This window comes from Hemicordylus capensis, chromosome 2, assembly GCF_027244095.1.
Source record: "Hemicordylus capensis ecotype Gifberg chromosome 2, rHemCap1.1.pri, whole genome shotgun sequence".
In the NCBI taxonomy this organism is placed as follows: Eukaryota; Metazoa; Chordata; class Lepidosauria; order Squamata; family Cordylidae; genus Hemicordylus; species Hemicordylus capensis.
Genome location: NC_069658.1, coordinates 264,375,647 through 264,389,161, shown reverse-complemented (window position 1 = coordinate 264,389,161; position 13,515 = coordinate 264,375,647). Strand labels below are relative to the sequence as shown.

Sequence of the window (13,515 nt, the reverse complement as noted above, 5' to 3'; positions counted from 1 at the left end):
TGCTTTGCTTTGCTTTGCATTTGTTTTTAACTAAGAACTTGACTGTCTACACAGTGTGGTTTTACCATTCTTAGTACTCGTAGTGCTTTTGCTGGGTGCTCAGTACTTTGCAGATATTATCTAAGTAATCTTAGACTAATGCCATAATCCCTGTATTAGAAATGGGAGACAGGCTAAGAAGACGGTGGCCCCCTAGGGCCTAGCTGCTCATTAGGGGCAGTGTCTCATGTGGCTGCATCCTCCCCCCGCCAACCAGTGCACCTCCCTGGTAATAATTGCCCACCCTCCTCCAAGGGACAGCCAGTGGACTGGAGTGGGGAAATGAGGGACTTGATGGTATCACATCTTCCCTTTCTTTTACCAAATGCTTCCAGGGGGAAAACATGGGGAGGGGAGTGCAGATCACTGGCAGCCCGGCATCCACGGCAGCATGCAGTTAGGTCCCAAGCAAGTTAATTGTTCTCAGCGAGCTCTCTTAAACCTCTACACTGTTCTAGCTCTTTGGGCATCCTGGGTGAGAACACATGACCCAAATTTACTTACACACACACACACACACACACACACACACACACACACACAGACAGACAGTTTTGGCTCTGCCACTTCTACCGCTACCTCCATGATTCTGTCTTTCCTTTAAGGTGAAAGCGTTTCATTTGGTTATTTACATTTATTTAAAACATTCGTATACCACTTATACACAGCAATTCACAATCAAACATAAAACAAGAAACCAAATCACATTAACAGAAAAAGAAAAAACAGATGGTAACAGAATTGGCCTCTAAGGTCATACTTAGCTGGTCCAAAGAATGGATCCTGATTGGTCACCAGGCAACCTCAGGGCCAGCTGCCCACCACTTCCTGGATGTGTTTGCAGAGGCAATGGTAGTTTGGTGACCATGAAGGGATGCTCTCTCACCCCGTTTCTAAAAACAAGATTGCCACATCGATCTCCTCCATGCATCACTCCTCCTGTCTTTGTCCCCAACAGAAGGAAGAGCGTGTCTCTGAGCTCCAGCAACAGCTCAAAGAGCGGCAGCAGCTGCGTTCCCGGCGGCGCTCCTCCAACTGTGCAGCTGACAACCACTTCAACAACTCGGCCTCGGCCTCAGCCGCCACTGGTCCCAATCTCTACCAGCCCAGCCTGCCTCTTGTCCGCTGCCTCGTAGCTGAACAGGCCGACAAGCTGGGGCGCAACAACTGTGACGGTAGCCGTGTCCATCTGCTCTACAAGTGACAGACCTCACAAGCCCCACTGAGGGGGAGGGGGGCAGCACCTGCGCAGCCAGGGTGGGGTGGGCAGCAGCCTATGAAGCTGGTGGGTAGGGACTTCTGCAGCTGACTGGGGAGGTTTTTTAAAAAAACAAAAACAAAAACAAAATAATATCTCTAGTCTTTGTAAACTATCTTTGTGTCCATCCACCTGCCTGCCCTTGGAACCTGGAATCCAGGTGCCAACTCTATGAAGACTTATTTTAGAAGTAGTGGATCACCGGGACTCCTCCCCTCCTTCCCCACACACACCTTGGGTCGGTAGCAGTTGGAAGCATGGTTCATCAGGCAGACAGGGTGTGTGTGTGTGTGTGTGTGTGTGTGTGTGTGAGAGAGAGAGAGAGAGAGAGAGAGAGAGAGAGAGAGAGAGAGAGAGAGAGAGAGCATGAGCGCATATCAAGATGAAGAACAATTGCCTCATGTGGTTCCTGCTGCTGTGCACTTATTTAGAGACAATTACTGGTGGTGGCAGCAGTTAGACTAGTGTAGCACAACCATGCCAAATTTGTTGTACAGTTGGGCTGTAGCATAGCAATTATAGAAAGAGTTATTTCCCTTCATGCTGTAATGCACAAGTTGTCCTTGTCAGTTTCTCTGAGTGGATAACGCATAGCTGTAGCTTAATGGTCAGGCAGAAAGAGGAACCATAGCTCAGATGTGGTCTGCTTGTATAAAAAGTATTAAAATGAACCCACCTACTCACAGACCAAGCCAGCCTGTAGCACAGTCATCGGAACATAAGAACAGCCCTGCTGGATCAGGCCCAAGAAGGCCCATCTAGGCCAGCATCTTGTTTTGCACAGTGGCCCACCAGATGCCACTGGGAGCCTACAGGCAGGAGATGAGGAGTCATGCTGTAGTGGACATCTGTATCGAAGCACTTTTGTATAATAGAAAGACTGTGTCATGTATGCCCAAACAATTACATGCAGTTAAGACTGTAGTGGATGAAGTTGCATGTGTACACATGAAACTGGTCAAATTACTGATTGTGGTTGCCTGTTTTTGTTGGAACCAGCCTCATTTTGACTTCTCGCAACACTCCTGTCCAGTCAGGTTATACTGACTGGTGTGCAACTACAATTAATTAATTTGCATGTAAGCTTGAACTGTGATGCACAGGCATGATGGAGATGAGGCTTAAATACAGTTGGCTTGAGTACAGGGATGGCATGTGCTGCCATGGGATGTGGTGATGGCCACTAGCTTAGATGACCTGGAAAGGGCATTAGACAAACGCACGGAGAGGAAAGAGCTCTTTCACCGGCCATTAGTCATGATGGCTGTGTAGAGCCTCCATGTTCCACAGCACTCCATCTTCAGTATATTGTGAATGCTAATTGCTGTGGGGGGGGGGCAACAGCAGGGAATGTCTGTTGCCTTCAAGCCCAGCTTGGAAGCAACTGGTTGACCACTGGAAAAACGGGAGTGCTGGTTGTGATGGATCTTACATGGCTTATGACTTGAAGGGAAAAAGCAGGCCCTCCTATACATTCTCCGCTGCAGAATACCGCGGTAAATGTGAACCGTGAGTCTATAGGACTTCCAGGGTACTGCCAGAAGAACAAAGGAAAACTCAAGAAAGTTGCCTCTTTTTAGAGGAACGCAGAATTGCCGTGCCTGCGCCTTTGAAGCAAAATGCATAGAAAAGCATCTTCCCTAAGAATATGGGGTCCAACTGAAGCTTGTCAAGCTGGGGCTGTTCCTACAGTATGTTTGCACCCACTGCTCTTGCTCCATAGCCCGGCCTTCCTATGCTGGACTGTGCAACTCAAGGGAGGGCCATCCTCACCACGAATGCCTTCAGCTCTCCCCCCACAAATAATGTAGAGAGCTGGAGCCACACAGTACAGGCAAGGGTTGGACAGGAGGCTGAGCAATATTAGGAAACAGGGACCAACAGCTACCTTGCACCTAGCCCTGGGGCTGCCTCAGTATTGTGAGTGCGTGCGTGCGTGTGTGTGTGTATGCAGTATGCATGCACATGTCAGTGCCAGTTCCTCCCCACACTTTCCCCCTTTTTAGCACTTTATTGCCCCAGCAGATGTGGGGAGTAATGGGTGCTGCCCAGGTTGCGGGGGAGAGGGAGCCCCGATGCCTGCTAGACTTACCCATCCGGCATACAGATGTTCGCCAGTAAAATGATACAATACGAGCCCTGGACTCCCGAGTCGTCTGTGATTTGCCTGCTTCCCGTCACTTCATCTTTCTGGTCTTTCTCTAGCTCTTGCCCCCTCGGTAGAGCAGGGGTGGCCTTGCTCTGTGTGCAAGCAGGGTAGCTCAAGAAGGAGGGTTGCCCTTGTCCTCCTCTTCCACACCCCTAGCGATGAGCCTGAGATGGGAGGGGCAAGAGGGGTGTGACTTGTGAAGCCGGAGGTGACAGCCCAGGTGGCCGGGTTTGAGCCCCAGAGTGGGAGACTCGGCTCCCTCGCCCATGGGGCAGCCAGTGGGGGCTGGTATGAGCGGGGCTGGGGAGGTGATGGGAAATGAGTCACAGTTCCTCACACTTCCCACCCCACCCTGGCTGCCTTGCTGTCTTCCGGCTCATCCCGCTGTAGCATTAACCTGAGGCACGCGGGCTGCTATTGGCCGGTTGGGGATTGCATCCCCCAGTTTGGCAAATCCCAGCCCACTTGCCTCGGGTTAATGCCTCAATAGGGTGAGCTAGGAGAGAATGAGAAAGCGGGGGGGGGGGCGGGGGGAGAGAACCGCAGCTCGTTTCCCACACGCACATCCCAGCCCTGCTCATACCGGCCACCACTGGTGGGGCGGGGGCAGCCTCTTCCATAACGAGGAGCTGTTTGGTAGGTGTGAGACCAATTTCAAAGGCAGTTGGCAAAGGCTTGCCGTATATTTAAAGACTAGCAGGTTTAGTGTGGCGTAATCTTTTGTGGATAACTGGAGGTGTGACGTGAGTGATAGTCCACTAAAGTGCAACAAATGGCACAATAAATGTCCAAGGGCTGTAAGACTTGTGTGCTTGCTGTAACATAAATGTATGAAACTGCCTTATAAAGATGAGTTCATCTAGCTCAGCATTGCCTTCACTGTCAACAAAGCCACCTCCCCTGGTGCTAGATATGAGGGGATTTTCTGACATGGTTACCTTTTGGTAACAAGGCATTGGCGCAGACCAAGGCAGACCATTGGTCCATCTAGCCACAAACCTTTTCCAACCCTGCTATCCGAAATCCTTTAACCAGAGATTAAAGCTGTGACTTAATGGCTGTACTATAGAGCTTTTGCCCTTTCGCTTATGAGTCCTGAGATGGGACCCAAGCAGAGGTCATTTCAAACCTCTTTCCCAAGTTCTTACTGGGAGAAGAGAGATGTAATATAAAAGCAGATGTAATATAAACATATATGTTGAACAGGAGATCATCACTCCTGTTCAAGTCTGGCATCCTTCTGGATGTGGGTCTGGTATCCTTCTGGCTTCTGAATTCAGTTGCCAGATGTATAGGCCAATAAAGGCTAGCTCAGCCAATGAGCATCTCCCCCCACCTCAAGCAGGATGCCCACCTTATTACTTATTTATTTATTTATTTATTTATTTATTTATTATTATTATTGGTTTATTATTATTATTATTGGTTTATTATTATTATTATTATTTATTACTTATTATTATTATTTATTACTTATTATTAATTATTATTAGCTTTGGGAAGGAGGAAGGTGACACACAGGTGGCAACCAGTCCATGCTGCCCACAGCTGCTTCTGCTACAAACTTGCAGAACTAGTTTCTTTCAGAGCTTCATCCTGGAGCAGAAAGGTAGGTTTGGACTGAATGTAACGAGGGCAATTTCACCTTGGCCCCATTGTTCTGAAGCATGACATCTGCCTTTAGCATAAGTTGACAAGCCAGTAATGAAATGGAAGTCTTTGATACTTTCAAGGTATCAAAGCTTTGCCACTGAGCTATAAGCCCCTATACTATTCGCAGCAGAACAGATGTGTCAAGATTTTTATTTTTTAAATGGCAAGAAAATCCAGCATTCACTCAAACACTGAGACGACTCCAGACCTGAGAAGTCTAATTACAACAAGGAGCAGAATTTATACATTATTTCATATGGATATCAATTGTATATTATGCAATTCTATAGTGCATAAGAAAAAAAATTAGCCACATTATGAAATAATGTGTAATTATTTCAGGTAAGCTATAGGGGGGAAGTGAATGCCCTGAAGAGCACTAAGGTTATAGTAAAGTGTGCCATCAAGTTGGCGTCAACTCCTGGCGACCACAGAGCCCTGTGGTTGTCTTTGGTAGGATACAGGAGGGGTTTACCATTGCCTCCTCCTGCACAGTATGAGATGATGCCTTTCAGCATCTTCCTATATCGCTGCTGCCCGATACAGAAGTTTCCCATAGTCTGGGAAACATACCAGCAGGGATTTGAGCTGGCAACTACTGGCTTGATAGGTCATTTCCCCATTGTGCCATTAGGTGGCTACTACCGAGGTTATACTTAAAGCATAGTTAGGAGGAAACACCAAAGACAAATGTGGGGGGATAGTGTTGGAAAAGTACAACTGATGCACTTTTGATGGTGGAATGAAGGGGAAGGTCTGTGTGCAGTTGGAACTCTTGGACATCTGTACCATAAGCACCTTTCTCATGCTTCTCTTCTCCATCCTTCTGTCCTTCATGCAGATGGCTCTCTGTGCATGTATCATTCTGTCAGTTCACCCCCATTCCTGTGCAGAAGTATAGACACCCATTTAAGAACCTATTGATTGATCATAGTGTCAAATGGAGCCCTGTAGACCGTCTGACCCAAACACCTGCTTGTTGATTCCCGTTCTAACTCTCTGGAGTTGCCCTGATCTGGGAACTACGGAGTCTTGTCTGTCTGCCATATTTTCTCGTGAATACATCCCAGAATGTTTTTACTGTGAACATTATTGGGGTTTTAAAATCCATGTGTGATCTTGTGGGATTTTGAAATTTTAAAACATGTAATAATGTTCTGGAAAAATATTTATTTGGGGACAGAAAGAAATACAAAGACAAAAATGAGGAAATCTGGGGAATTTTTTTGTCCAATACTATTGGCAGCAATGATCAATAACGTTATTAACAAATTCTATGACACATTTCTTAAAAAATGTGTTGAAGGATTGCAGGGGAAATGTGGAAAATATCAGGCTCAGAAAGCAGAGTAAGTTTCTGGGGGCAATGACACACCCCTATAAAGTGCCAGGACCTTCACAGCCTCCAGGTTGTCAACCCTCTCTTGCAACTCTGGAGCTCCAAAGTGCTAGCCATACAGAGAAGATTTTTGCATCCTGGGCTGATCTCCATGCAGGATAGTTCAATGAGGTGGCTCTGAATAATGTTTAGGAATGAGGCACCACTGATGTTGGACTAGTTACATAAAAAGCAACTGTTTTATGTTTATCTCCATGGTTTTCATGTCACCGGCTGTAGTTCAAACGGCTGATAAAGACACAAGAGCAAGCCCAGCAGGCCATTTTTTCTGGTCAGTTGGCAATCCTAACACAAAAATAGTTATGGCTGTGTGTTGGAAACAGACACCCTAAGCCCAAACCAGATTGCCCTTATTGGTTCATTGGGTCACTCCTTGTTTTGCTTTTGCCTTTTTGGCAGCTGAACTCTTCTATCTTTAACAGCTGTATGACAGGCAGAAATTCAACTGGTGACGCCTGTAACACATTTCTGCTTCTCTGTGCTAAGAAAGCTTTGCTATTTGAATTTCTGTCTACCATACAGCTATTCAAGACACAAAGGCTGCCACAAAAACAAAGTAGCAACTCTGCCAGTGATTCTGAGTACAAGAGCCAGAAGGGGCTGATAATTGTTCTACACTGATCTGTTAAAAGCGTGCAAGCTTACATCACCACTTAGAAGCAGTGGTGAAAAGGAGAGCTAAAGGCATGTAAGCTTTCATCACATGCAAGATCTCATCCTCTTACATGTTAGAGGTAGTTGGGTGCAGCAGTTATGATGCACAACATCATTCGCATGGAGCCTCTTCTGCCTGTACTAGAAACACGAATGGAGTGACTAGTCCCATGTAGCCAGCAAACTCGCATCCCTCTTGGGTGTGCAGCTCGCTGTGCTATATATAAGCCAATGAATTCTGAGAAAATATCACCCTTTGGATCTGAACTCACACTGGCCTGATCTATGCATGATGCAGAATGAAGTGGTGGGGTGGACCGTACCACCTTAGACTGCAGGTGTGGGTATCCATTTGTGATTCCTCTCCCATCTACCAAGACTGTGGCCACTTCCTGCAAGTTGCTTTAAATTAAAAAAAAAAAAAAAAACTTGTGGGAGACAAGAGTCTACCCCAACCCATGCCCTGCTGTGCTATTTTTCCATTGCAGAGAGAGGTTTTCATTCACTTAAACAGAAGAACATTAAAAATGTGACCTCCGTTCATCTACAGTGGTGCAGTCCCTTCTGCCACCTCATTCTGCTGCAAGTGTAGACCAACCCAATGACCAGAGTGGATTAGAAGCCTCTCTTACCCATGCACTGGGGAAATGGAAAGAGCTCACTTTCTCACCTCTGTGCTTGAAGTAACAGAGTGATGATTAAGTGGTGGACTAAATCTAGGCTGTATGCACCTATATGTCTGTGATGGGAACTTTCTGTGGTAGCTCACATATAGCAGCTCAGCGGTAAAGTGCTAGTGCAGTTGACGCCACATGAAGTTGATTCCACCAGTCCTAGTTTGGTTCCATTCTCCTCCCAGCATCCTCTATGTGAATGAGGCAAGAATCACTAGACAGCAAATGGAAGACAGGAAGCTGGGTGCCCCTCCTCTCTCTTCTTTTTAGACTCCTCGTGGTGGAGGGGTAGTTGTTACATAGGAGTGGTTTACCTGAGGCCCCAAGCTGTAGTTTGTTTGTGGATACCCTCCCAAAGAAACAGAATACATAGATGGTAGCAGAAAGATGTAGATGCCACAGGTGATTAAGCCGATTGTAACCACCAGTGCTATTGTGAGAGCTACATAGAAGGGCCAGCTGGAGAAGTTCAGCATGTGGCTTGGCCTTCGTGGGGCAGGCCTCCCAACGTCAACGCTCAGGCTGACGGTGTTGAGAGGTGCCTCTACCTTGGGCCCAACTTGAGTGCCACTCTTGCGCCCACCGGGCAGATAGAGCAAGCCCCGGCGACGGTCAAAGCGCACAGAGCCAGGGGGCACAGGCCCTGACGAGACTTGCTCCAGCAGGTCATTGCGGGTGGGAAGGCCAGGCAGGCCCTTGCGGGAAGGCCAGCTGGTCGGGGCCCGGCAGACTGGGCAGGTGATGGCGTTCACATCCTCAGAGGAGACGTTGATGCGGGCGAGGCACTCCAGGCAGAAGATGTGGCTGCAGCTCAGTTCCTTGGGCAGCTTGAAGAGCCGGTCATAGGGGGTGAAGCAGATCACACATTCTAGAGCACTAGGCTCAGAGGGTTGATGCAAGGGCTGGGGCTGGAAACCGACGTCGTGATGAGCCATGGCCGCACCGGGCCCAAAGACTGAGGAACAAAGTGCCGAGGGCCTCCGGTTCCGTGTCAGCAGGCAGCACCGCCACTGAGCCAGCCCAGATAAACAGATTGGGCCTGTGTTGACATTTCTGGGAAGGAGAGAAAGGCCAAATATTTACCACCAATGATAAGGGGCAGCACAAGTGCAATCGTACAGGGAGCCACCTTCCACAGGCAGATTAAAAGGGAGGCACCCCACTTAATCTGGAGATAGCATGATAGGTTATCCAGGCAGGAAGGGGGGAAATGCAAACTACATCACTCTTCAGTCATGTTCATGTTCAGGCGCGCACACACTCATTCTCCACAGGATCATTTCACCAGTGGGCATATCCCACAGGCCCCTTTTATGCAAGATCGGATGCTAGTCAAGCCCTGCTACTGCTAATAGGACTAACCATCAATGGCTTCATTCCCAAGCCCTATAGTCACTGCTGAGAGCAAGGACATCCATGTGAATAAATGCAAAGAGATGGTGAGGCACTGGTCTCAGCCCCACCACCCAGCCCCCAACAGCACATTCAGTGCACATTCTGAGCAGAGCCTACATGCACACAGTTTTTAAGCATGTTGGCTTTCTTCAGAACTTAAGATGTGTTTCCGTGTATGTTCAGTCAACACAGATGTGTGTCTTAATAGGGTGAAAGAGCTGCTGGTTTCTCTTCAATCCATTTCCACAATCTCGTTGAGGGCTATCATGAGCACAAGGCACCCTTGGGCAAACCCCAAGAGCCCAGTACCCCAAGAGGGCCTATTGCCATGATGCCTGGACTGCCTCAGGACTCTTAACATGTTTTTCTCTGCTTGCCATCTGCCATTTTAATTCCTCCAGTGTATGGAGCAAGCAGCACTATGTTGGGGAGCATTGTGAGAGAACTGAAGTTGTGGCTTTGTGAAGAAGAGCACTGTTACCTACTGCCTGCTGGTAAGGCCACTAAGGCCCATGCCCACCCACACATCGGGGCTCTTGAAGATACTTTGCTCAGGCCCCTCTTCAAAAGTGGAGTTAGCTTGGTGGTGTCGTTCAGAGATTCCAGCTCTGCCCAATTTGTTATTCTAATGCTCAGGCATTGTGGCCTCCCTGAGCACAACCAATATACCTCATCCCATCGTTTCACTAGGCTTCTCCTACCATTAAGTTGCTCACAGCCAGTGTCACGGCAGGGATCAGCATCACTGAGCGGTGGCCAAGAACCCAGGGTAGGGTTGCCAACCCTCCAGGATTGGCCTAGAGACACCAGGAATTGGCATTACTTGCCAGATGACTACTGCACATGATTCTGGAGGTTTTAATGGCTTGGGGAAAGTATTGCGGAGGGGCCGAGGGAGAAATCTCCAGGAATAACTTTGGTTCAGATCTGGCAGCACAAACCAGGGCCCTGTATAGGCCCCGCTACTGATTCCCAAGACCACCTCAGTGTGCATAGTCAAAGGCAGCTCAAAAAACACTTCCACTTGAGGCAATTAATTTACTGCCTCTCCTTGCCTTGACAGCTCTGCCAAGAAAGAGGGAAAGGGGCAACACAACAGCACCAGGAAGGAAGAGAGGTGGTGACAGTAGACCAGCTGTGGGCAAGTGGGGTGGTGGGACATAAGAACAGCCCTGCTGGATCAGGCCCAAGGCCTATCTAGCCCTGCATCCTGTTTCACACAGTGGCCCACCAGATACCTCTGAGGAGCCCACAGGCAAGAGGTGAGGGCATGTACTCTTTCCTTCTGTTACTCCCCCTGCAACTGGTATATAGAGGGAGGCATCTTGTCTCTGAGGCTGGAAGTGGCCTATAGCCATCAGACTAGTAGCCATTGATAGACCTGTCCTACTTTGTCTAAGCCGCTTATTAAAGCCATCCAACCAAAGCACCCCAGATGCTGTAGCCTTGCCTCATAAGGAAGGTGCTCCAGGCCCCTGACCATCTTGGTTGCCCTCTTCTGCACTTTCCCCCAGTTCCACAATGTCCTTCTTAAGATACAGTGACCAGAACTGCACAGTGCTCCAAATGTGGCCACACCATAGATTTGTATAAGGGCATTATAATACTAGCCTTTTGATTTTCAATCCCCTTCCTAATGATCCCTACCAAGGAATTGGCCTTTTTCCCAGCTGCCGCACACTGAGTCAGCACTTTCAACGAGCTGTCACTTTCACGATAATAACAGTATTATTGTTATAATGAAGTATTATTATTATAAACAGTATTATTAATTATATTATATTATATTATATTATAATAAACTTTTTAATCATTGTGCATTGCCCAGAGCCACAAGTTGGGGCAGTATAAAAGTGTAATGAATGAATGAATGAATGAATACTGTAGGCCTGGGCTGCGGCAGGAACTCTTCAGGATGTATGTTGCACAGGATGGGACCACAACTGTACAGACCCAGCTTTGTCCTGCACCAGAGATGTTGCCAGCCCTACTGGAAGGAACTTGATCTTAATAGATGTCAAGGCTCACAGAGGTACTTGCAAAGATGTGCAGAGGAGGATGGGATGCAAGATCCCAGGAAAATAAAAATCTGTTCCTCACGGCCTGCCCCTTCCCACCCCCAGCTGGGTAAGAAAAAAATTGAAGGGGACAATTGAAAATAGACCATTCCATGACATATTTTCTCTTTCATCAAATATCTTATTTCCCAAGTTTTCTGCAAATATGATCAAAGTAGGAAAGAAACAGTGAGATGTCCAGATTAACCTATATTTAGGCCCAAGTCAGACGACAAGCAAAACCACGGGTAGACTACCTGAGGCTAACCTCAGAAGCCAAGAATCATGCTGCAGACGATATGGCAGCTCCGGTTTCATTGCCTCCACCAGCAATCCCCCTCCCTTTTCCTCTGCCACGGAGTGCATCACTTGACCAGCAACCATTGGTTGTGAAATGGTGTGTGTGTGGGGGGGTGCTTGTGGGAGAAGCTTCAACACAAACCCCAGGTTGCTGCAGATGGCGTCAGCAGAGCTCTGGTTCCAGCAACCTGCCCAGCTTCAAGCCATGAGTTCAACCTGTGATTTGGAGATGACAGCAGATTGCAGGATTTCCCAGGATCCAGACAGTGAGAAATGCTGACCTCATGTAAGTGTAACTGAGGGTTGGTGTATCATCTGAATGAGGCATTAGACATTACTGGAAGCAAGCTTTCTAATCACACATAACTTTTCAGACAAAAATGTTCAGAATTAACTATTAAGGTTAGTGTTAACCTAACTAGGAGTAGTTTCTTACTTCTGGTTTTTGCACTGTTGCCTTTAGTGTTAAAAAAACACACAACGCACACAAGGAAGAAGTGCATGCCTTGGATGCACACACAGACCTCTCGTGCCTAAGCAAATTCTCCTTCAGACATCACAAGAGCAGCATAACAACCAAACATGCAAGAACTTTTGCACATCTGGATGGCTGCAGGTGTTGGCAGGAGCTGTAGTCTGAAGTTACTGAAGTCTAGCGCTCTGTAGAAACAAAGAAGCAAAATGTGACTACTCTAGAGCTATGTATAATGGATTTATGACCTGGCTTTACTCCATAGTTTTTTGTTTTTACTCCAAAGTGTGGTTTTTTTTTTGGGGGGGGGGGTCTTCTGCAAGACAAAATAACCTCTATACAAGCCATTTTCCTATCTCTAGCATCATTTTAAAAATACTCCCATAAAGAGGACTAGTAGGTGAAAACAAGCATATCTGCAAGAAAATGCTGAGGTTTTTTAACTTTTATTTTCGATCCCCAAAGTGTATTAATTGCCAGGAAAGGAGTGTAAATATTTTTGTTTTCTTCCAAACATTTCATTCCCCAGTCTCAGTTTCTTTTGACATTTCTGGGATTTTACATCTTTAGTCAACATGTTTATTTCCCCACCACATCTCTGCTCATTCCCAGCTCAGCAAAATTTCCATTAATCCAATCTGCATACCCCCAAAACCTCTTCTCTCTACTATTTCAGCACTCACCCTCACTTAAGGAGATCTGAAACACAAGATGTCTATTCCACTCTGTAGACTTTATTTTGAAATTATGGGCTCTCCCTTAAACATTGTCTAGCAACTATCTAGGGTTACTGACCATGCGGTGGCAGGGGGGGGGGCACCTGTGCCTTTAGCAGAGGCCTGATCTACAGAAAGCAGCAAGCTGAGCTTTTCACAGCAAGAAGATAAGTGTTATCACCTGCTTAGCAAGCTACTGTTAAAGCCACAGCAACAGGATATGATCAATAAGAAAGTCGGCCGCCGTAATTCATAGATTCACAGTCCTTTCCAACCGCTCAAGCACACATCACCCATCCAAAAAGTGCACACTGACTAACTTGGGATGCTTTTGATGTAGAACTCCAGGATCCCCAAATCCCACAACTGGAAATGTGTAAGATCGTTTCACTTCCACCCAGCCCTTCATTCTAGGAATTCATTTGGACCTTCAGACAACCCTGTAGCTTAAACTAGACTGCAAGACAGTAACTTATTGAAAACTCAGAAGGTGGTGATTATAAGAACACAGGAAGCAGCCTTATACCAAGTCCATCCAGATCAGTAATGACTGACCTGGCAGCAGGCAGAGATTTTTCTCAGTCCTACCAGGAGATGCTGGGGATTGAACCCAGGACTTTCTGCATGCTAAGCAGATGCTCTACCACCCCGCTATGGCCTCCATCTCCTAAAGGGAATATCTTACAGCAGACAGGGCTTACGCATAGTCACCCATCCAAAAGATAAACCCTACTTAGCAAAGGGGACCC

The 13,515-nt window shown here is 47.1% G+C and overlaps 2 protein-coding genes across 2 annotated transcripts in view; one reads left to right on the top strand and one right to left on the bottom strand.

Annotated features, from left to right (window-relative positions):
* GABBR1 (gamma-aminobutyric acid type B receptor subunit 1) overlaps window positions 1-3,433 on the top strand; it is a 140,303-nt gene extending 136,870 nt beyond the window's left edge. The window contains 2 exon segments of the mRNA XM_053292649.1: window positions 998-1,066; window positions 1,068-3,433. Of these exon segments, the coding sequence (XP_053148624.1) occupies window positions 998-1,066; window positions 1,068-1,175 (177 nt within the window). The 3' untranslated portion in view covers window positions 1,176-3,433.
* A 2,813-nt stretch (window positions 3,434-6,246) lies between these two features.
* Window positions 6,247-12,867, bottom strand: RNF225 (ring finger protein 225). The gene is made up of 2 exons (XM_053288987.1): window positions 12,734-12,867; window positions 6,247-8,879 (listed from the first exon to the last, which is right to left on the bottom strand). The coding sequence occupies exon 2, from the start codon at window positions 8,759-8,761 to the stop codon at window positions 8,093-8,095; it is 669 nt and encodes a 222-aa protein (XP_053144962.1). The 5' UTR covers window positions 8,762-8,879; window positions 12,734-12,867; the 3' UTR covers window positions 6,247-8,092.
* Window positions 12,868-13,515: the final 648 nt, after the last annotated feature.

Bases quoted from the DNA above. Each gene is read 5' to 3' on its own strand.
- RNF225 (XM_053288987.1), bottom strand. From the start codon at position 8,761: ATGGCTCATCACGACGTCGGTTTCCAGCCCCAGCCCTTGCATCAACCC.